The sequence below is a fragment of the Sporobolomyces salmoneus genome (genome assembly GCF_050403485.1).
Source record: "Sporobolomyces salmoneus JCM6883 DNA, S_salmoneus_JCM6883_v1_ctg7, whole genome shotgun sequence".
NCBI classification, from domain to species: Eukaryota; Fungi; Basidiomycota; class Microbotryomycetes; order Sporidiobolales; family Sporidiobolaceae; genus Sporobolomyces; species Sporobolomyces salmoneus.
This window is the reverse complement of record NW_027481156.1, coordinates 430,100-452,761: the sequence shown is the minus strand read 5'-3', so window position 1 is coordinate 452,761 and position 22,662 is coordinate 430,100. Positions and strand designations below refer to the sequence as shown.

Sequence of the window (22,662 nt, the reverse complement as noted above, 5' to 3'; positions counted from 1 at the left end):
TTCATTCCTTTCTACAGCGATGGCACAACCCAAACGACGTCTCACAAGCACCCAACCATCCTCCCAATCCTCTACTACATCCTCGTCGAAACCTCCTCCAGCAAAACGCGCTCGACGAGAAGAACCTGATTCTCATCAACCAACTTCCTTAGATCCCTCCTCTACGACCTCTGTTGCGCTACCGACGGCTTCCACGGAGCAAAAACAAGATTCGAAGAAGTTACCGCTACCGGAACCGAAGAAACGAACGATTCATTCCGGTTCTTTACGCCGACTCTCGAGCGGTCGTCCCTCTCGTCAGAAATCCAGACAGCAATCAGGGGCAGAACAACTCGAGACGAGGGATAAACAAACGTTGAATGGGCATCGGATAGGAGGGAAATCGAAAGACCTGAAAGATGGGATCAAACTCGAAGAGATTTGGGTCTCTTCGAAAGGTGCTAACGCAAAGGGACGGAATCACGCAGGAGGGATTGGATTCAGTGCGTGGTTGAAAAAAGGTGTAGGGGCTTTCGTTGAGAGAGGGTGAGTCACGTTTTTCCGCTTGGAAGGACGAGGAGTGCATTCGCAGCTCTCTGCGCTGCGAGACGGTCAAACGCTTGTGCTAACTCGCTTGTTGTATTGTCGATGTTAGGTGCACGTGTCTCAAGATCCACGGAATGGGAGCTACGATTCCTACTGCTTTATCCCTCTCACTTGCGATCCGAGACGCAGTTCCAGGAGGGTCTCCTCTCGCGCCCGAGAATGACGATGAAGAGGACGAGAGCGAGGAGGAATCTGATGGAGGCGAGTACGATCCCGAGAAGGACAAGGGAAAGAAGGGGAAAGGGAAGGAGGTACAGAGTAAAGGAGGGATTTTCAGACTCGAAGTGAGAACGGGTACTACGATAGTCGGGGACGAGATCACACCGGAAGACGATGCGAGTTCTCTCACTGCCCTCCTGTCACTACCTATACTGACGACAGTGTTGTCCGCTCCGCAAATAGGACGAAGACATGATTTATCAAACCCGCTCGAAATCAACGGTAGAAGTCACCCTGACACTCGACGAAGAACTCGGGAAACTGGTTGGAGTAGGGAAACGGACGCAGCAACGTCGAGGTCATCAGAGTACGAGGGGAGGCAAGAGACGAGCGGCGGGAGGCACGAGAGGTGGTGGAGGAGGAAGTGGGAGAGGAAGAGGCAGAGGTCAATGAAGAATGAAACGATTTCTCTTGCGTTTGATGCACTTTTTTCTTTGCTCGTTCAAAAAGGAGAGAAACGGGTGAGCGAATCTACGTTACTGTACCGTGCGAAAGGGTTTAGCGCGCTCGGAAAACTGCGAAGTGATTCACTACTTCATTCGACTTTTTCCTCTCGTGTCGACTTTTACAACTAACACGCCCTCATCGAAACACGTCAAACAGCAGTACAGCAGGCAACAAGGTGAGCATCGTCTCCTACGGCAAGGAAGCAGGAAAGACGCGAGTCTTTTTGGGGAGAAACGGATCGCGTCTTGTCTCTTGGCGATATCGACACAGGCAGCTCAGATGAGGCCATGGTATAACAAGAGTAGCATATAGGAGGGATCTGGTACGACAGGCGATCCATCTAGAAGCGAGGGGAGAGGGAATTGAAGGTTGTGACGATGAAGAGCGATCCCGACTCTACTCGTCCCTGTGTGGTCGAGTTTGACCACGATGAACGTATCTCCGACTAGTAGAAACGATCACGTATCGTCCGTAGGCGGGCGTGTGAGCTGACCCTCTGATCTCCTCACACACAGTTTCGCAACTCCCTTTCGCTTCCTCTCCCTCCTCGACTCTGCATACCCTTTTCGACTGCGCCAAGGGATGTTCTCTTACCTGTTTGGCGGGTCTAAATCCCGCAAACACGGTACCTCGAACTCGAATTCGGCTCTCCCCTCTTCTTCGTCCTCCTCCTTTCCTCCGACGAATCAATCCTCGACTAGTCGACCTTCGGGAGATTACGACGACGTAGCCCTCGACGGAAGCGGAGGGAGTCCTTCGAATTATCGTCCCGATCCATCATCTGCTTATCCTCCCGTTCCTTCCTTCTCTCGACCTTCGTTCGCTTCGGCTTCCTCTTCCGCTCGATACCCTCCTTTATCCGCTACTTTTACCCGATTGACGAATCTCCTCGACGCTCAATCCCCTGCTTTGCTCGATTCACTCGCTCCACCCCTTTCGTCTTCAGATCCGGTTCTCTCTTCCCTTCGAAACGCTCTCGCTCCATACCAGATCCCTTCAGCTGTACTCGACTCGTACCTCATTCATGATGGACAAGATTCATTATCGTTCGCCGCAGCAGGAGGAGGCGGAGGAGGTTCAATCGGAGGAGCAAGTGGAACCGTAGGGGGACTCGTTTGGGGTTTATGGTGGATGCCTTTGGAGCGAGTTGAGGAGGAATGGAATTTCTGGAGGAAGTTGGAAGCTGCGGGAGGGAAAGATGGGTTTGGAGGAAGAGATCCTTTCAGTGCGAGTGTTTCTTCCTCGGATCCGAGAAGAGATCTTCAAGACGAGGAAGAAGAACGTCGACGACGACGAACGACTTCAGCGGGGAGAGACGACGAGGAAGAGGAGGAAGAAGGAATGTCGAGTTTCCCACCTGGTTGGGTCAGGAGGAAGTACACTCATCCAGGATGGTTACCTTTGTTGACCGATCGATGCGGGAATTACATCGGAGTCGATTTGGATCCGCCTTCGCCTTCGAGCGCGCAAGAACAAGGTCAGAAAAGTTATGGTCAAGCTGGACAAGTCATCGCGTTCGGAAGGGAGATCGACGAAAAAGTCGTCTTGTTCCCGGGAGACGGATCGGGAGGTTGGGCGAGATTCCTCGCGGCGTTCGTCGAGGATATCGAGAGGGGTGAATTCGCGAGATTAGGAGAACGTCCGATGTCGTCGAGTGGGAGTGTCAGCGGAGGAAGGGAGAGACAGAGCGACGAGGAAAGCCTAGGAGATGATGATAGAAGTGATGGAAGCGGAGGAAGTGGAGAAGGAGAAAACTGGAACGAGGACGGTCTCGGCGAACGAGGATACTTTGAAACGGCTGGAACGTACGGAGAAGATGTCATCGACGGAGTCAAAGGCGACTCGAGGAGTTCGAGCACTTGGTGAGTCTTGCGATTTTCCACCTTGCGCACGGGAGGAAAGCTGACAATTGTTTCGCTTCTTCAGGGTATTGCGCGCTCAATTCCGACGACTCGCGACTCAAACTGAGGGAGGCGTCATCGGTCTACTCGCAGAACGTTCTCGACGGAAATGGCGATCACTCGGAATCGGATCGACTCAACCTCGTCCTCAAGCTGCGATGTCGCCTCGGGGTCTCCACCAAGCTGCCCTCAGTGTCGTCACTCAAAATACTCCAGCTTCGTCGAGTACCGGTGTCGAAGTCGAGGAGGAACCTGCGAGCGCCGTCACGATGAAAGGATCGACTTCCCCTCGACAAACCGATCCTTTGTCTCCGAATCCTTCTGAACACAACGTCGAAGTCACTCTCTCCCCTCCCTCTCCGAAAGGTAATCCCGCTATGCTCCCTCCGCTCGATACGACTTCGACTCCTCCGACGACTTCTCCTCGAACTTCGCAAGATTACCACCGAAACAGTAGTCAAAAATCGCCTCAATCGCCCGACGGGTTCCTCCGAGACCCTCCACGAGCCTACAAGGCGTCCCAACGTAACCCTCTAGCTCAATCGCAGTCTCAACCTCGAGCTCGAAGAAATCCCCCTCCTCCTCCCGCACCAATTTCCGTCCCCATCTTCTCCGACCTCGATTTCTCGGAACAAAGCTACAACCACCCGTCTCCCCTCGCACCGCATTCTCCGAATCTCGGTGCCGAGGATCCCGTCTCTTCTTCGACTTCAGCGTTAGGTCGATTGAGCTTTTCGTCCCAACGAAGCGGCGAACGAACCCCGACAACTCCTGGGCAACAGCTTTTACCGACCTCTCGTTCGAATTCGATGAGTTCGTCGTCTGGAGATCAGCTTCATCGACCGGCTCCGATACGTCCCGCGGAAAGTTCAACGAGTATTTCAATGCTCAACGATCTCGCCGAACGAAGCACGACGGCTCTCGTCCCTGGAAGAGACATCGACGACGACTCGATTCATCTCGCTTCACCGACGTTTCCGAACGGGACTCGGGACGGTGGAGTCGAAGTTGTTGTGATGGACTCTGAAGGAGGAGGTGCAGGAGGAGAAACTGGAAGTGGGTTGAGAAGAGTCGCGAGTCCTCTCGATTCTCCTTATGAAGAACAAGGAGAATTCGCTGCTCCTCTCAAATCTCCTCGCCTTGTATAAGGTCATTGCAGCTGGAAACCCCCTTCGATTCATTTTACCTCTCGTCTCTTCCATATATTCACGTCTTTGACTCTTACCCTCATCGTTTCACTACATACCCCCCCTCACTTCTTCCTTCTTCTACGTCCTTAGCTTGACACACTTCTCAGACCCCTTTTCCCTCAACACGGACAGTTTGTTTTCTTCCTTTTTACGCTCTTCTCGCCCTTTCTTTTCGTTTCATTTCAACGTCTTGTCTCTCTCTCTCAGTAGATCCAACTCTTCTGTCATCGCCGCATACTGTTCACTACTAGTCACACAGCCCGAGAGGTCGTCTAATATGGCAACAGTTTTCAGATTATTCAAACTTCAACGACGATCCTCTCACCAGCTTCCCACCTCTTCGGGCTCTGTTCTTGCGTGTTGCTACTACTGGTCGCATCTTCGACGATGCAACCAAATTCGAATCGACCTTTCGCCAAGAGACAAATCGAGATTTTCTCTTCGTGAGATTCTCCCGGTTGCAAGACTGGTAGAGAGATCGGAGAGACTCCCTCGATGATTACGTATCTTGCGAGGTGGGCGAGAGAATGGGGAGATCCGGCGGGAGAGTGCAGGTCGAGACGGAGTTTGAGCGATTGAGCGATCGCTGTCGAAACCGAGCGAAGTGAGCTCGAGCGATGTGAATGAAGAGAATTTGAACATGACTCACGAGAATCGTTTAGAACTCTGCAACACACGTCGATGAACTCGTCCGGTTGAGCTTCGTAAATCAGTCTTTGCCCTTTCCCTTTGAGGTCGAAAGCGCCCGGCGTCGCGGAGATATTCTCGACGAGGAACAAGTCGACGGAGATGTCGTCGAGCCGTAGTGCCGAGAGGTGTCGATCATCGAGCGGCAAATGTCTTAGCGAGATTGACCCAGTGCGCAAACTTCCGACCTTTAGACGGGAGGGAAAACTGTCAGTCAATTGAAAAGACCTGCGTCGAAGTGGGCTTACCTCGTTCCAGCTCAACTCGATGCGAGAAAGGAGCTCCTCTCGATACCAGAAGAGTTCTCGCTCGGCCCGCTCCTCTTCCTTCGACCTCTTGACTTTTGCGACGACGAACTGACGTTCTGCGAGAACTGGGATCGGCCGGTCGAGTTCTTCGTGAGTGAGACTCAGACGGTCGAGTCGTACGAGCATACTGGAGTCATATGGCAGGCCGAGAGATCAGACCAAGACTCGCAAAGGAAAAGAGGAGTACCGACTCACCGAAGAGTCGCTCCGGGTTCGATACGTTGTCGAACTTGGTAGAAGTCGTTCTCTGCAACAATGGCGTTAGTCACCGGAATATCGAATAGCATCGTTCAAAGGCTGATGAGATCGAGACTCACGCTCTTCGCGACGTTCGAGTTTGACTTCAAACGGCTTTCCATACACATTCATCACGTCGATCGCGACGAGGCAATGTTGTCCATCGTTGACGTCCCTCAAGCTATCCTCTAATCGCTTGTCGAGAGCGGCGTCTCGCTTCCCGAGGTTGACAACACTCGCTGATCGATTATGCGAAGCCAAAGATTCGGGAAGTGCTCGAAGTTTCGAGATGTCGAGAGAGTGGGCGACAACAGCTCGATGAACGGTGATGAAGACGTCGCAGAATAGTTGTCGGGTGTGGAATGTTCTGTTGGACCGGACGACGTCTCGATCGAGATCGCCGTAATCGATTTGGATTGTTCCGAACCCGCTGTCGACGGAACAAGGTCAGCAAAGAGAACGCCTAGCACAGAGCTTAGAGGTTTGAGCTCACCAGCCGATCTTGCCGAGGCATTTGACTTCGAGGACGTGAGAAGCTCCCGGAAGAATCGAAGTGTGAGTCGAGCCCTCCCAGGTGAAGACGGGTCGATGCAGAGTTTCCGACGAGAGTTCGTACGCTTCGACCGCTGGTAGTTCGTTTTCAGCGAGGTACGATTGTATCGACTGAGATAGAGAATCGGTGAAGGAGAGATTGATAAAGTCGATTGGTGAAGACGAGGTGTTTTCGAGAGCGATTCGTATTGTTGATCTGTGCGAGAATCGTCGTGAACAACTACAAGGGAACCCTTTGCAGCGTAGAGGACTCACACTTCGCCATCGTAGAGCATGAGAGCACCATGAGTCAGCGACGTCGATCGCATCCAAAGCAGAGGTTGTTCGGGAACGACGACGCATTCGAGGAACTTGCTGTCGGTAGTCGGATCTGTTGTCGAAGTCGGTGGAGGAAGAATCGCATCGAGCCCGCTCGACTTGATTCTTTCTTTCGACGTATCGAGAAGTGCCGCTTTCTGTCTTCTCGTCTCCTCCTCTTCGTCCCAAACCGGTAGAGCGAACTCTCGCGTCGGACAGCCGGCGAGCCGGATGTTGCATCCTCGAATGAGCAGCTTTCCAGGTTCTCGAGGCGTGCCGGTCAATCGAACGGTGTGAAAAGAGCCAGGAGGAACAACGGTCGACAGAGGTTCGGCAGCGAACGGTACTCCGGACGTGCTGATCGATCGTCAACGAGGTCAGTGCTGGACGCTGGTAAGCCTTGAGAGGTATGCGAGACACACCTCAATTCGATGTTCGGAATTTCGAGGTCGAAGAGAAAAGGGTTTTGTAGCGTAACGTAAACCTCTGCCATCTCGTTCTGAACGAGTGATGGCTTGAGCTTCGTCGCTTTCTTGCTACTCCTCCGAGGATCCCAGATGAAAGGATTCCGGGGTCCAGTCGCGGTTGTAGTCGATTCCGTCGAGGCATCTTGCAGAGGATGTTCAGTCGCTGAGCGATTCGGTGCGAGTCTGTCGCGACCACGAACATCAGTGACCTATGAATCTGATATCCCGAGTGTCACGTACCGTGCAACTTCGAGACTCATGACGAGCTGTGTCGGTCCCCAATACTCGAGCTCAAACGGAACACCTCGTCTCGTCGCAGCTCCAAAGATTCGAGGAATGCTCTGACTCAGTTCGTATTGCTCGACAGGGGGCATCGTATCAGAGAGTGTCCGTAGAGCCGTCACGGTGAACCGAATCGCAGCTTGATGATCTGTTCCCTCGCGAGCCCAATCAGTCTTTGGTCGACGAGAGAGAGGAAAGTAGTCAGACTCACCTGGTAGGGATTCAGCGATAGCGATCGCGTCTTTCAAGACTCCGATTTGCAATCCTGGCCAACCGAAAGTTCCGATCCCACCTTCGGCGATTTCGAGCGCTCGACCTTGCATCATGCTCATTCTCTTTCCCTTCTTGGCTCTAGTCGCCCTCGGGGTCACCTGAATCCCGAAAGCTGCACAAACTCGGTCCGACAATCGAATGATTGAATCGTTCCCGACCGTCGTCGTGGTCGTTCGAACGATGCTCGCCGTTTTCGAGCTCGAGGAAACGACTCCTTCTTCCTCCGGGATTGGTGATGGGATCCCGCCAGTCGGTCCTCTTCCTCCTCCTCCTTCTCCAACTGGGAAGACTTCGATATTCCTCCCCGCGACTCCTTCTGCACACAACGCTGCCAATTCCCTCAGCACGAACGCTTCTTTCCTTCGATACCCTATCCGACCGAACAAGCTCGCTACTTCCGAAGTAATCCGTAGTCGAATGGGAAGGGAGAGAGTCGCGAGATGAGGTGAGTAGGCGGAACTGATCCAGAGAGCAATCGAAGATCGAGGGACGGTATTCGAAGGTGCGAGAGAAGCGAATTGAGCGTTCTTCGCTTGTTCTCGACTCGTCGTATCGTCGTTCTGAGATGCTGTGTCGGGCGAAGAGGAGACGAGACGTTCGAGAGCTTTCGGCATCGATCCTTGAGCTTCGTAAACGGCGAGGAGGAAATAGGCGCAACGGAGAGAAGCTTCGGCATAGAGGAGAGGATGGGCTCGATCTGGATCTGGAGGTGGGGCTTCGATCGGAACGTTGAGCGGAGTGAGCATCTTTTCGTAAAGGGCGACGGCTTGCGAAAGTCGATCTGGAATCGAGGAGAGAAAGGTCGAGATGTCGGACATTGGATTCGGTGCTGGAGAGTCGGAGCGGGTAGGGATGACAGGTTGTGGTCGCTATCGAGGGGAGTCGCGAGGCCGTCAATTTCGATCCTGCACGAATCGACGGAAGGAGAAGACGTACGCCATTCACTTGATTCTTCGGCTGAGTCGCTTGCACGACGAGAGCTACTGCTAGACCTTCCAGTGCCGAAGCTTGCCAAACCTGGTCTTGCCAGGCTTTTGTCAGCGAGATCGCTTCGTTATAGCTGGTTCGGAAAGAGACGCTTTCAGTTCGAAAATCGATTCGTCGCAAAGGGTCCGAAGATTACTCACGCTGAGACAGCTTCTGAGAGTCGTCCAGAAAGCAGCCACATATCGCCCATCAACTTCTTCTCCCTTCCCGCAACTCGTTTCCTCGACCTCTGATCGACCAAGACTGAACCTGGTGGTGGACTCGGCACGACCTGAGGTTGAACCGTCATGTTGCTCGCTATACTCGATCCGTAGAGGAACCCATCTTGGTTCCCCGATGTACTGCCGCCCCATAAACCTTGCGCTGTTCGAGATTGAGGAGGAGGAGCGATTCCGAGAGAGGCGAGGTTGACGGGTGGTTGAGGTTTCACTGGAACTGGAGTCGCTGGCGAGAAGGGAGTACTCTTCATTGGTGGTGTTGCGTAGGTTGAGATAGACGTTCGAGCGTTTGGCTTGTAGGGAACGAAAGAGAAAGGTGCTGCCGGACCAGGCGATTCTTGCGGTGTTGGAATGTTTGTTCTCGATTCTAGTTGAGCTGCCTAAATATATCCGAGTCCTGGATTAGATGTGCCCTTGTGAGAAGTGACGACGCGGTCGTACCATATTCGAGAAATTGAACAGAATATCTCCTCCGAAATCTGCAATTAGAGTCTTCAGAAAGAAGCTAACGTCTCCTTCTCCCGGTATCATGACCATCCCTTCGCTATCCTTAAACTTCGTTCCCTCCTGCAACTGCTTCTCGCTCGGATCGAATCCATACACTTTCGTTGCGAAAGTTTTCGGAAGATCTTTAAGCGAGTTCTGAAACCCTGCGAGAGCCGATTCGAGCGCATTGTCTTCGTATTCTGTCGCATCGAGGATTCCGATAATACCTTGAACTTGACGGTGCACTTGCAGATCGGCGAGGAATGAGAGAGGATGAGCTGGTGCGCAAGAAGTCGGAGTTTTGTAGTCGAACAGGAGGTGACCTGGGGTTGACGGACTCGAAGAGAAGATAGCTACAGCGTCGCGGATGAGTCAGTACCGCTCACTTGCTTTACATTGACCTTGATTCAACTCGACAATTCCTCATTCCTCTTCGCTAAACTTCCATAATTTCCACTCCCCTTGAGCCGTAATCACCTCCCAAGTGGCCTGAAGGAGCAAGTCGATTGAAGGTACGTACCTCGTTCACCTCTGCGATCTGGAGGAACCTCTGCGAGAGCGACCTTGTCGAATTTGGTTACGAGTTGAGCATATTGTTCGAATTTCGACCGTTTGATCGGGTGTACCGGCACGAGAAGGATCTGTATCCTCGCCGGTGCGGTGAAAGCGGCTAGAGGATCCAGGGTAGGCCAAGGAAGGGAGGGGAGGAGGAGAGAAGGAGAGGAGAAGGTGGGGGGAGGGCGAGAATCTGCCGGTTCTTCAGCCTTTCGGGTTGGTACTAGGTTCAAGTGGTGGAGTATTCGTCTCGGAGGCGTGTAAATCGAATCGAGGTCGGAGAATGAGGAGAAGAGATGAGAGAACCACCTCTTGATCTCCTTCCTCTCACTCGACTGGATCTGCTTCGACTATACGCCTGCTCAGACTGTTACGGTCACTCACTCGACCTCAATGCGATCACGCGCCAACATCGTCCTGCGCGATTCACCTCTGCGGCCTTTCAGCTTTCCTCTCCGGCTCATCGTGTCCTCTCGTGCTTTCTCCCGTTCTCGCAGAGGCGGTCCGCAATCATCTACGAGAACGATACTCAGTAGCGAGCGCAAGAAACGCTGCTCTCTACACAAGGCCAACCCAAATTCCCGAACGCGGACGCGGCGGACGACAGAACGTTCAGTCAGAATGGAAGGGAGAACGGAATACAGGTTGCAGAACGTGAGGGAGAAAACCAGATAAGACATGATACAAGGCTGGAAAACAAGGAACTCGAAAGGGGGAAGAAGGGTATAAGGTAAAACAAAACGCAAAAATCGTTGAGGTATCGCAATCATCTCCATCAGCATCATTTCTTCCGCCTAGTTGGAGGTCAGAAAGAGGATAGGGGTCATGTGAAGCGAGAGGTCGAGGTTGGAGAGGGAGATTGGGAGGAGGAAGACGCGAGAAGTTCGCGTTGAGCGAAATGTTTAGATGGGAGGAAACCGATCGCGGAACGAGGAGGATGATCAAACATGAGGGTGTCGGGATGCGAGAGGTAGTATTGCTGTAACGTCCTCCCCTCGAGTCAGCTTCAATGTTATCCCTAGTCGAGAGTGAAATCGAAAGAAACTCACCGCTGATACCACGAGAGTCGCGAGAACCGTGAGATGAGCCATCAGATTAACGTTTCTCTCTTGTGGAGATTCTGAACGGTGAGCTGCGCGTCCGTAGAAGTGTCGAGCAGGGCATGCAGAGGCCTTGGAAGAAAGGGAAGTTGGTCGAAAGACGGTTCGAGCAAGTGAGGCGGACATGTCTCTTGGAGTGTTTCCGAGGAGGGTAGGAGAGGAGGGAGGGCAGAGGAAGGAGTGAGGGTAGGGCGGCACTGGAAAGGGGTTGATAGAAGGTTCGGGAAGTCGAGAGAAGTTTGTGGAGCTTCAAACACACGGGGCGAGACGAAGGGAGTGGGAAGTTGAGGGCGGCGTCAGTAATTGTGTGGATGGTGCTAAGCGATTTTGGTATAGAGTCGAAAGCGAGAAGGAGATGAGAGGAGAGAGAGGTCAAAAGACGTAATCTGCTGACTTCGAGTTCCTTCGCAAGGGTTCTCATTTTCCGAAGTCAGCAATCGCGTCTGGCTGTTCGTAAAAGTCGCGCTTTGAGTAGTTCCACGCGTGTATACCGGTGAGACTTGCGAGAGAAATGAGTGGGAATGACCGAGCAAAAAAGCGAGGAAGAAAGGGGCGAGAAAGGCAATTTCCTGCACCGCGTGTCGATCGCGCTCACGAATTTGGCACTCGACCTCCTTGTATTAATCTGTCGATAAACTTTAACCCGACCTTTATGGTTGGTGTATTCGCGCAAGTCGGCTGTCAAGAGACGGATTATACGGCAACACTCAAATTCGTAAAGTATCACATTACAGAACTTGCCCTTCACCAAGTCTAAGGACGCTGACCACTGTTCCTCTTAGAGAGAGGGAGCCAGTTCTACGGGACTTCAACTTTTTTGGTTTTTTTTGCTCCGAGCTGTCATCCCGTTCCCTCCTTGAACACGGATGTGTCCTCGCTCTCTCTCTCCAGCCGTCACTTTGACTAGATAGTTTCTGTCTTTTGTTTGTCTTGCGCCTGCACACCCGATCGACACAATTCTTATTTCTCCCTTCCGTCCGTTTCTCCCTTCTCTCGTGTTCTTTCTCCTGTTACTCCGTGGTTTCGCAGAAACAAACGCCTTGATCTCCTGCTGTGCGAGACTGTCCAAGTTTCGAGACAAGCGTTTTTCGAGAGAAAGGGGGAATCACTCGGAAAACAGCGTTTTGAGAGTAGTCACGTGCATTTGAGCTTCGTCGCTCTACTCTCTCTCATTTCCGGTCTCTCTCTTCCTCTCCCTCTCTTTCCTCTTGAGCCAGGATTGATCTGATTGTCTCTGTAGTGAGAGAGAGAGGTATGAAAGAGAGTCCAGGGTTGAGAATTCGCGAGAGCGAAGACTGCACCCGAGCTCTCTGCGCGCGCCGAGCTGAAATATTTTCACCGCTTCCTTTGCCTCCTTCTGCACTTGTTGCTCAGTCTAGGTTGCAACTATTGAGACTCAATAACTCAATAATCAAGCTCGTGTTACATCAAAGGAGATGGAAATCATTCAAGGGCTACCAGATTTTCGTCTACGTCCATCCAACGATCGAGACCCTGGTGAGCGACGGCCCGCAAGGCTCTTTTACGACCTCTCTCGTCTCCTCCAACGAAATGGACAACAGCGTATTCAGGCAAAATTGAGTCGTCAAAGAAAATAGAAACTCCCGTTTTTTCCGTGATGCCACGAACAACTGCACGTTGCTTGCCAATGGTACGGCCGATATTCTTGTAAAGGATACTGTCATTCGAAGAGGTAAGAGCGTATACCGTTAGCCAAAGACACTAATGACAATTCTTACGCGAAATTCTAGCGTACCGGAGGCAAGTATGGATTGGACCTGTAGCTAGAGCTGCCTTGAGTTTGTCCGACGGCTCTTTAGGGAGGAGAGTTGAACGATCAAGCAATTGATGGGGAACTGTAGCTCCGACAGACGACGTAGATAAAGAAGATGACGCTCGGACCACCGATGGAGGCGCCTTCCCCGCCACTGCCGATGATGAGGAGACGACAGCAGGAGGAGCTTTCGGAATCCCAGGAATGATGGGAGTGGGTGAAAGGGTGGAGTGACCGACGGGTCGAAGAGGAGTTGGCGGAATCGAGGGAGACTGAGTTCGAGCGGGAGGAATTGAGGTCGAAGGTAAAGCCGAGGCCGGACGGGTAGGTAACTCGAGCAGTGATCGATGGTCTGTCGATGCGGAAGCGAAGGGATCCGCCGAACGAGGTCGTTTCGAGACCGGCGGAAGAGCAGACGAAGGAGGTGAAGTAGGTTCTCGTTTTGGCGAAGGTTGACCTGTATGATAAGCGGATCAGTCAGTAGACTAACGAGAGAAGAGGGAAGGAGATTAGCTCACGGATCGGGGAATGTGCAGTCGGAGCTTGAAGTGACATCTTTAACGTCTCCTCCTCGACCAAGGTCTCATCTCCTTCATTCCCTTGTTCTTCTCCGGCTACCGGTCCCTCATCTAGCTCTTCCACTTCAGATTCGTCCGACGGAGAGGGTTCGTTCGTAGAGAGACGAACAGTAGGAGGAAAACGACTCGGTTCAGGGAGAGGTTCGTTTCGGAGGAACCTTTCGACTTGGCTTTGGATGCTCTGGACCACGAAGAAGCCAGGAGCGCAACTTCGAATTTGTCGAGTGAGGTTGTACCACGTGAAATTGTGCACCCAAAAAGTATGAATGAAGGCATCGGATTCAGCGTGAGAAGGGGAATCTGCTGTCAAGTCCATGAAAGGTTTGAAGTAGAATCGATCGAAGGGCGTTCGTCGTTGATCGAGCCCATAATGATCGCTCCAGCGCAAGGGTGAAGGGCCGGGCTGTAAATTCGAATCGAGAGATCAATATCCGTCTAAAAGCCTGCTCTGTTCGACTCACCTTGAGCTCAATGTTCTGACCTTTCGAAATTTCGGCAGCTGCGTGACTAGCTTCGGGAGTCGGGAAGACCAGATGACTACACGCGAACGGAATTGTCAATCCCTTTTCTCGCAGAATCCGTTCGAGCAAATAATAAGAACTCACACCTTCGTTTCCTCTCGACTGGCGAGAATCAAGTCACAGCGGCTCGCGAGCTCTTTGAGAAGGGGAACCTGTGCAAGAGAGGCTCGGCGTCAGCGTCGAAGTCTCGCGATCAGAGGCAAAAAGGCGATTTACTTGAAGAGTTCCGAAAGCGCCGAGTTGTTCGGTCGAGAGAACGGGCCTATTCGACAAAAAGAATGCCTTTTCGAGTACGGCACGACGGTTTTGCTTCTGAGTGAAGGCGCTCATGAGGGGAAAGTGGTGGAAGGAAAGAAGAGAGATCAAGTCTCTTTGCGTCTCTTCATCTCTAGCTGGACACGAGAGGAGCATCTCGATAGAATCGCGACGTTATCATGAGCCAACACCGTACAATCTCGTCGACTACAGAGACGTCCCTATCCGATCCTTTCGACCCATCGTCCTTCAATCTCCCTTTCGACCTCGATAGCCCAGAAACACTGTTCGAATACACTCGCTATGGAGAAAGCTCAGGAGGGAGGAGGGTCGAGATGTTGACTCAACAGGTCAAGAACAAGTACGATTGGATGGAGGAGAAGCTGGGGGACGTAGTAGGAGAGGCTAGTAGCTACCCGTTACCGGTACCTTTGCACGCTGACACTCGTGAGTCTGATCTTCTCTATAGCCACGTCTGTGCCCTGTTTGCAGAAGAATTCGAGGGCCGATGTGAAGGAGTTGGGTTTGACGGCCTGGCTTTCGATTCGGGGAGATTGCTAATTGGCGAGGGAGAGGAGGAGAAGACGACAAGGTCGCGTGGAGCTTCGGTGGGGACCAGGCGGAAGTTGTAGATGTAGGAGGAGGAACCATTTCGATGAATCGATTCAATCGAATCAATCGCTCGGCTGCAGCGGTTCACTTCAACCATCATACTCGGTACTGACGCCGTCTTCGATGTCTCGCGATTCGCTGGATAGTGTACAATGCAGCCACGGAACCATCGATGTCGTCGTTTTATCAATTCGAAGGGTCGAATCCCGATGATTTCGCTCGCTCGCCCCAGAACTGTGACGCTCTAGTCGACGCCGATACTCTCACGCCGGAGCAGATTGATCTTGATTTTGATGGAGTTGAGCAAGGTGCGCCTTCATCTCCTTTTGCTTCGTCGCTTCAGCTGACTCAAGAGTTGTTCTGTTCGCGCAGGTCTCGCTGCCGAGCTCACACGCTTGCAACTGGCGAAAGATATAGCGTACAAGACGACTGAATCGATCGTCACTCTCCCGTTCCCCCGATCCATCGCCCCAATCAGCTTCGATAGAACGTTTGGCGACTACGACTTTCTGCGACAACATCGAGAGCTTCTCTCAACTGCTACAGCGACCGAAGGCGGAGGATCGCCATCCACTCGTAACTACTTCGTGCTAGCCCTCGCCAGGATCTCGAGTTCTCCTCCCGAATGGAGACCGAACGACCCCTTGACGACACAGGCCGTTCAGAATCTCATCAAGAGCCTCGTTATCGCAGGATTCACCGCTGGAGTTCACGCTGGGTTCCCTCTCGACCGAATCTACGTCGTCCCAGCGATCCAAATAGCTCCGCTAGCATCGCATCCGAACGATTGGCGACTTTACGACCTTCGGATCTTTCCTCCCCAGTTCCAAGCGATCACCCATCTCCATATCCTTCATTACTTCGATCTCATCGTGGTATACGGATCTACGGGTGCCGGTCTCCTGTTCTTCGATTACGATCTAATCGTGAACCTCCTACGAGTTTTCCATCCTCCTCCCGCTCCTCCCGCTCCTCCCGCTCCTCCCGCTCCTCCCGCTCCTCCCGCTCCTCCCGCTCCTCCTCCCGGACCCCCTCGTGCACGACATGATCAACCTCGATATCAACCGCGCAACGCTACCGATACAGATACAGACGATGATTCGAAAAGCTTCGACGATTCGAAACCTTCCGACGGAGTCGACACGAAACCTCTCACCCCGGATGATGATTCGGAAAGGGATGGTGGAACAGGACCGGAAGAGAACAGTAAGGCGGATATGGAAAGCGAGAGGACTGAAGAGTACGTTGGACCTTGGAAGTCGACGGCCAAATTCTGTTTCTTGATCGCAGAAAAGAAGAGTGAGTTGTCGTGTCGTCTTTCGTCTCGTAGCACAACGCTAATTCACTACGACTCGAATAGACAAAGTCAAGGTCTATTGGTCCTCGGTTTCACGATTTTCGTCCGCCGTCACCTCGCTCTTGGCGAACGGCAAAGTGAGCGATGCCGAGACCTACACGGTCGTTCAGGATTTACTCGCCCACCTACAAGGTCGAATCGAGATCAGTAAGGGGATGAGTCAAGGTTTTAAAGGTGCCCGGCAAGTAGTCGGTAAACGAGGTGTTTCGGCTTGGCAGTATCGAAATCGGGCGATTCAACGAAACGTCTCGTCGGCGTCGGGAGTCTCTGCAAGTAAGCCTATTCCCCATAGCCATCTCATCAGCCAATCGAGCCTGACTGGGACTCGTCGTTTTAGAACCGGTCACGGCGTCGTCGCTCGCTACGTCTGGAAGACTTTCTGTTCGAATCGCGGAACAGACATCAGCCGCCTCTTCCTCTCGATCTCTCTACGCACACAGTACTCGATTGGCTGCGACTGACTCCCCAGCCTCTCGACCCGCGTCTCCGCCACCGAGCAATCCGTCTCCGGCTCCTTCCAAGTCCTCAAATTCCGGCGAGTCGTCCCTCTGTCTTTCACCCGTGCCCTACACTCTCGAACAACTCTTTGACCGCGCCGAATCGCTACCTCTGACTTCGGACGAAAAACAACTCCTCTTCGATTACCCTTCTCCCGAATCTCTCCTCGAAGGTCCAGCCCAAGCACCGTACGGTGGTCCAACTCTGGTCGATATGTTCTCGTACCTTTTGAGCGACGAGCAGGACAGGCAAGTGATCGAGTACGTTAACGCGAAGGGCGAGAAACGATCCCTCACCTGCGAAGAATGCGACGATTCATTTCACGAGGTAATACTTCTCTCGGACTCTTCATTCAACGTCAAGCTTACCCGCTTTCGAGCTCTTGCAGGATCAACACAGACTGTTAGCGTTCCATCGATTGTACCATTCGAGGTACAGCGGGGAAATGGTGAATTGTGCTCGTTGTTTCGGTCTGTGCCCCTCGGTCAGTTTGCCGTTTTCGCGCTGTGTCTTCACTTTGGGCTTGCTGATACGTTTGTTCTATCAGCGTTTCATGCGAGCGCACATAATGTCCTGTGACGGAAGGTTGAACAACGGAGCTCGAGATTTCAATAACCTTCGGAAAAACGATTTTGTCTATTGGTTCAGCTACTGAGTAATCGATCTTGTTGCTCCTTCTCTGTCTTTTCTCATCAGCATGAGCGCGGATTGCTTCGACGCAGAGCAAGAATGCGAAGCGAGCCTTTCGACTTCCGTTTCCTCGCTTTCTCTTCCCACGGGCAACTATGCTCGACGCTTCAAGCTCAACTCGGGCGACCCAAGAGACAGAGACAATATGAATTCCTCATGAGTATTTCTTTCCAATTTGGTTCTTCGAATCTGTCTGGGCACCTTTGAATTGACACGCACTCTCCATTCTAGCGAGGGAACAGTTCTACGGAACTCGAATTTTTTTTGGCATCTCAACCCAACTCAACGCAACGCAACCTTTCTAGCTTCTATCGAGTCATTCTTTGAAGTTTCAAGTCGCTCTCTCGACTCTCTCGCACTCTCTCAAGTTCTCTCACCCTCTCTCAAGTTCTCTCACTCTCGCTCGAGGGGTTTCGAATGTATCTCTCAACAGTGACAGTGAGAGTGTCAACAACCAAAGCTGAGAGGAAGCAAAGAGAGTGAAAACTTGGTCTCCTTTCCCTCTCGCAAGTGCGGGAAAAGTCAACAACTCGACTGTTTCCTGCCAGCCTCAAAGAGCGCTCATCACTCGAGAGCGACCATAACAGGGCTAGGATCAGATTATGGAGGTGTAGACGAGCGAATGTGGTTCTCTAGCGAGAAAAGAAGATCGAGATCAAATCCCCTCTCGCTCTCCCTCGCAACGGTGCGCACTCCGCTCACCTCGAGGGCTCCTCGCGACCTCAGCCTGTCATACCGCGCTCTACACGACAAGGCTCACGAGAACGAAGAAGTAGTTTGCGAAATCAAGAAAATAAGTTAAACGACAACAAGATCTGAAACCCCTTTTCAAGCTGACAACTGCGCATCGACCCTATTCGCATTTGAGAACCCTCGTTCCGCCGATTGATGAAGAGCAGTCGTGAAAATAGCTTCAGCCGCAAAGATCGGAATTCCTTCGCTCGCGAGTTTGTCCCATTCTCGTCGATCTCCCGGGCCTCCGACGACGAGAGCTGTAGGGTCTTCTTTGATCTTCTTGTATTGTCGGTTGAGATCGTTTGGTGCGACCTGAAAGAGCCATTCCGAGGAATAAGCTCGAGTTCCAGAACGAGAGAGGAGATAACGACTCACGATTCCACCGCAAGCCGAGACGATCCTCGATAGGATTCCGACTTCGGCATGAGCACCTTTCGTGATGTAGACTTTTCTCCCATCGAGCGCTTTTCCCTTCTTTGCACGGGCGAGAATCGTCGCGAGCGAGTCTCCAAGTTCCGATTCTTTCTTCTTGTCTTTCAATAGATACGGGGTCTCGTCTAGCATCGGAATCGAATGTCAGTGGACCGAGAGCCCCGTGTTCGCGTCGAGAGGAAGAAAAGAACTACTCACCGACAAGTTCTTTCGCATCGATACAAGCGTCGAGCCATTTCTTCGTGACGATAATAGGAGCGTAACAAAGACCTACAAAAAGGGAGCCAAGAGAGATCAGCACGCCGCAGCAAGAAGGAGTAGCGTCTTCAGAGGAACGTACAGGTGAGGAATTTCTCGGTTCGAGTGATGCCTTTCACGACGACGTGCGTCGCTTCTTGCGCTTTCTCCGTCCACAGAGCTCCGAGTGCTTTCATTTCCTACTCGAACGATGAAAGCTGTCAGCTTGTATAGCTTACTCGATAGAAACGGAGGAGACACACTTTGACTTCGCTCGACGTCTTTTCCAAACCTAGTCCGGTAGACAAGAGTCGAATCTTGCTTGTCTTGGCACTGATCGACGACAACTCGAGGAAGTCAGCTCGTCGCAACACAGTAGGATGAGAGGAAAAGCGTACGAAGGAGGTTTCGCTCGAGGAGGATTGTCGAAGCTTGAAATTGCGCCTTCTTGAGTCGTGCCGTCCTCTTGTTTCGCAGCCTTGAGGTTCTTGTTGACGACTTTTGTTGCTTTCTTTTTCTTCGGTGGCGGTGGCGAGGCTTCATCGTCGTCTTCGGTCGAAGCTCGTTTCGTTTTCCCACGACCTTTTTTCACGACAGGCTTCGAATCCTCCTCCTCCTCCTCCTCCTCTTCTTCCTCCGGCTTGTCCTCGTTCGCTTCTTCCTCATCGCTAGTATCTTCCGTTTTGACTTTCCTCTTCTTCTTACTCGGACTCCCACTCTCTCTCCCCGCCGTTCCACTCCTCCTCCTCGTAGTCCCCCCCGCTCCTTTCCTCGCACTACTCTTCTGTTCCTGTTCAAACTGATTCTTGTCCTCCATCGCGACATGAAGTGCGAGTCGAGCTTTACCAGCGGCAGCACGTTTCGAACCCGGTTGAACGAGGTTGTGAGGATCGATTTGGTTGAAATGTTTCGAGATCGCTTTCGCAGACGGAGGGAGACTCGATTCTGAAGAAGAGGAAGGTGAGGACTTGTCGTCGTCGTCGTCGTCTTTGTCGTTCGGGTCGGCGTCGGAAAGTGCAGAAGATTCGTTGTCCTCCTCCTCGTCGACTTCGATCGGAGCAGCTTTCTTCGATGGTTTCGATTTCTTGACGGGTCGATCCGGAGTCTTGTCGTCGTCTCGAGGAGGAGGAGGTGCGGGAGAGGCAACTTTCGTTGACTTCGATTTGGAGCGAGGTCGAGTTGGGGCGGGTTCTTCCTCGTCCTTGTCGTTTCGAGATGTCGGTTTCGTCGTTTTCGAAGAGCGTTTCTCGTTCTTTTCGACTTTCTTCCCGTTCGATTTCGGCGTATCTCGTGCCGGTGCGGGAATCTCGACCACCGGAACATCTTTACTCTTCCGCCTCGACGTCGGTTTCACTTCCTGCTCCTTTTCCTTCTCCTTTTCCTTCTCCTTTTCGACGATCTCCTTCTTGACGACCGGTCGCTTCTTCTTCGGCGGCTCGGGTTCATCAACCTCCATCTCATCCTCTCGTTCCGGCTTGACGTTCTCCTCCTCGTCGATTTTCATTTCGTACTCATTTCCTCCCTCATGTCCATCCTCCTCAATCTCGAGACTCTCCGGCCCCGCTTCCTCCCTTTCGAGTTCCTCGACTCTCCTCCTCCCCTTCTCCCTCGCCTCCTTGTTCTCGTCACTCTCCGCCCATTTCCTGATCGCCTCCTTCGTCCAATTCCTCCACCCCAGAATCGTCGGAAACATGGTCCCTTCGATCGAGCTCGACGAGATCGTGTATGCTGGTGAAAGGGCAGGGGATAAGAGAGTCCAAGAGATGACACAGGATTCGAGCCAAAGGTGAGTTACGAGGGGGATGGACCAGGTTTTCGCGTGAACACATTTCGAACCGACGTCACTGTGAACCATGATCGACGAGAATCAGTTCGGGATCATGAAGTTAGAGAGGAGAAGGAGAGTAGGGGGAGAGACGAGGACGTACGAAGCAGTAACGACGAAATCGGTATTCCTCCCCATCGTCCCTTCGTATTTCGCTCCCAACAATTCAATCAACGTCCTGACGTATTCTCGTGCCAACCCAGTATAGTTTGAAACTGTTATCGTCTTGTCTTTGAATTCGGGTACACCGTCTCTCGAGGGAGGTGGGTAATGAACGAGTCGAGAGAGAGGGGAGGAGGCGGATTGGTTAGCGAAGGTGTAGAACAGCCAGGGAGGAGTACCGATCGAGAGGTCGAGATCATAAGCCTGCATCGTCGTTGAATCGAGAAAAGTCAGAACAGGCTTCTCGAAGAAAAGATGGTCCGAACTCAAAAAGACTCACGACCCAATATTCCCAACCCTCTCGATTCCTCAACACGACATAATCCGCCTCCCTCAACCTCTTCTCCGCAATCCTCCTCCTCGCCCAACTATCCCTTCCACTTCCACTCGCAGCACTCTGACTCGCCCCTTTCGAGATTGATCTTTCCCTCCTCCTCTGTTCCTCCTCAACTTCCCTCTCCCCATCTACTCCGAAACTCCATGCACTCCCCCCAAAACTCTCAATCTTCGTACTAATCGCTTGTTCGATCCCGCTACTCAATCCGAGGTCACTCGCGAGGTAAAACTTCTTTCCTTCGAAAATTCGATTCTTTCCTGCAGTTCCATCTCTTCCAGTCCCTTTCTTCTTCCGATTCGACTCCTCGTTCCCGTTCGAAAGAGCCTCAACCGCCGATAAAGTCGAATCCAATCTCGAATTCGAAGCTTGCGAAGTTCCTCCTCCTCCTACCGCTCCTGCTCCTTTCGCACCCTTCCCTCCTCCTCCTCCGAGTGTCGTATCGTTCAATTCCCTCTGTAACACCTGACTCGGAAACCCTTCGATCGTACTAGCCCTGAAATATTTCTCACTATCCTCTAATCTCGATTTCGTTGATTTCGATAACCCTTCTTCCAGTCCGAGAATCTTATGAGTCGCCGTATTTGGAGTCGTCTGAATCGTCGGTTCTTTGTCCTTCTCCTTCGAGGTGGAAGTGGAAGTGGAAGTAGAAGTAGAAGTAGAAGTAGAGGCGAGAACGGATGAGGAGGGTAATCTTGATTTCCAGTATTCGGTTAAACGTTCAACGAAAGGTTTCGAGGAAGAAGGATCGCGGAGTGAAGTTGAGTAGGGTGGGGAGGGAAAACGGTAGATATCCATTGGGACTAATTGATTCAATTTCAAGCTCTCCTCAAACCTATTCTTCCTTCCATCTCCTCATCAGCTCTCTTTTCGTCGGGCAGTCATCCACCAGGAAAGGAGAGGGAAAGGAGACGAACCAATGAGGTAGAACTATGGCGATCCCCAATTCTGTCCCAAATTTAATCGCCATTTCATACTTTTTCCCCGTCTCACTAACACAGATCAAATGTGTCACTTCTCGAGTTAGTTCGCGACGCCATTGACCTCCGAACGCTTCGACGGCGGAACAGATCGTGAGATCGTCTGAGATGGGTAACTAAGAGAACAAACGAGGGAGGTTGGATACGGGAGAGACTTGGAGGAGAAGGGAGAGAACGTACGCCGGAAGTACAGATACAGGTTCCGGAGAGGAAGAGAGAAGGGTCGGGAGAATAGAAACGAGATCTAGTAACAGTAGATTATCGAATGAGCTGCAGCGAAGAAACGAAAATGAAAAACTCGAAAAGTACGAAACTTACTGTTGTAACACTTGAAGATCGAACGAACGAGTGACCCAAGCCGGCTGTAACGTTCGGAAATCACCGATTAGCTCATCTCCCATTCAGTCTAGACTGACAGAATTGGGAGAGGAGGGCTCACGAGTACGATTTTCACTTTGCCATCTCCTTCCCTATCCTCCCCTTCCGCACTGATCACCCCCCTTCCCTTCCCCTTTCCCTTCCTTTTCTTCTCATCGTCTGTTTCATCTCCACCCTTGTTATGTTTCTCCAGTAGAGCGTACTCTGGGAAATCAAGAGTATCGGTAATGAAATGAGTTAATTTCGTTAAATCGAACCGTCTAGTCGGACCGTCTCCTGCTGCTGCTTCTACGTCGGAGGGAGGACATGGAGATGCGCCGGAATCGACTAGGAGTTCATGTAGCTGTGACCAAAGAACGGATCGGGAGGTCTCAGCGGGGGAAAACAAGGAAGAAGGGAGAGGGACAACTCACAGCGAGTCGGATTCGAGGTTGTATCGTATCGTGGATGTAGAAAGAGACGTTCTTGAACAAGGATGGGTTCGAGGTCGACATCGCCAGAGA

General features: G+C 52.1%; 6 protein-coding genes across 6 annotated transcripts; 3 read left to right on the top strand and 3 right to left on the bottom strand.

Annotated features, from left to right (window-relative positions):
* Window positions 1-19: 19 nt before the first annotated feature.
* JCM6883_000978 (uncharacterized protein) lies at window positions 20-1,197 on the top strand (the record flags this gene model as incomplete). Its single annotated transcript, XM_076629986.1, has 3 exons — window positions 20-525; window positions 635-920; window positions 988-1,197. The coding sequence occupies 3 exons, from the start codon at window positions 20-22 to the stop codon at window positions 1,195-1,197; spliced, it is 1,002 nt and encodes a 333-aa protein (XP_076490151.1).
* A 636-nt stretch (window positions 1,198-1,833) lies between these two features.
* SMI1 (Smi1p) lies at window positions 1,834-4,300 on the top strand (the record flags this gene model as incomplete). The annotated part of the gene is made up of 2 exons (XM_076629985.1): window positions 1,834-3,113; window positions 3,178-4,300. The coding sequence occupies 2 exons, from the start codon at window positions 1,834-1,836 to the stop codon at window positions 4,298-4,300; spliced, it is 2,403 nt and encodes an 800-aa protein (XP_076490150.1).
* A 341-nt stretch (window positions 4,301-4,641) lies between these two features.
* TRS120 (TRAPPII-specific subunit TRS120) lies at window positions 4,642-10,917 on the bottom strand (the record flags this gene model as incomplete). The annotated part of the gene is made up of 16 exons (XM_076629984.1): window positions 4,642-4,928; window positions 4,992-5,217; window positions 5,278-5,464; window positions 5,533-5,584; window positions 5,655-6,004; window positions 6,068-6,322; window positions 6,382-6,780; window positions 6,846-7,073; window positions 7,131-7,320; window positions 7,384-8,314; window positions 8,382-8,505; window positions 8,573-9,030; window positions 9,092-9,489; window positions 9,657-9,914; window positions 10,610-10,670; window positions 10,741-10,917. The coding sequence occupies 16 exons, from the start codon at window positions 10,915-10,917 to the stop codon at window positions 4,642-4,644; spliced, it is 4,581 nt and encodes a 1,526-aa protein (XP_076490149.1).
* Window positions 10,918-12,513: 1,596 nt separating this feature from the next.
* JCM6883_000975 (uncharacterized protein) lies at window positions 12,514-13,994 on the bottom strand (the record flags this gene model as incomplete). Its single annotated transcript, XM_076629983.1, has 5 exons — window positions 12,514-13,022; window positions 13,084-13,546; window positions 13,605-13,680; window positions 13,749-13,816; window positions 13,881-13,994. 5 exons carry the CDS (start codon window positions 13,992-13,994, stop codon window positions 12,514-12,516), a joined length of 1,230 nt encoding a protein of 409 aa, XP_076490148.1.
* Window positions 13,995-14,098: 104 nt separating this feature from the next.
* Window positions 14,099-16,793, top strand: JCM6883_000974 (uncharacterized protein; the record flags this gene model as incomplete). Its single annotated transcript, XM_076629982.1, has 6 exons — window positions 14,099-14,366; window positions 14,678-14,839; window positions 14,904-15,830; window positions 15,892-16,161; window positions 16,226-16,646; window positions 16,775-16,793. 6 exons carry the CDS (start codon window positions 14,099-14,101, stop codon window positions 16,791-16,793), a joined length of 2,067 nt encoding a protein of 688 aa, XP_076490147.1.
* A 1,111-nt stretch (window positions 16,794-17,904) lies between these two features.
* On the bottom strand, window positions 17,905-22,653 carry JCM6883_000973 (uncharacterized protein; the record flags this gene model as incomplete). Its single annotated transcript, XM_076629981.1, has 13 exons — window positions 17,905-18,123; window positions 18,187-18,368; window positions 18,442-18,513; window positions 18,584-18,680; window positions 18,744-18,813; window positions 18,879-20,324; window positions 20,409-20,671; window positions 20,748-21,636; window positions 21,719-21,897; window positions 21,962-22,025; window positions 22,100-22,143; window positions 22,221-22,502; window positions 22,573-22,653. The coding sequence occupies 13 exons, from the start codon at window positions 22,651-22,653 to the stop codon at window positions 17,905-17,907; spliced, it is 3,888 nt and encodes a 1,295-aa protein (XP_076490146.1).
* Between the last annotated feature and the right edge of the window lie 9 nt (window positions 22,654-22,662).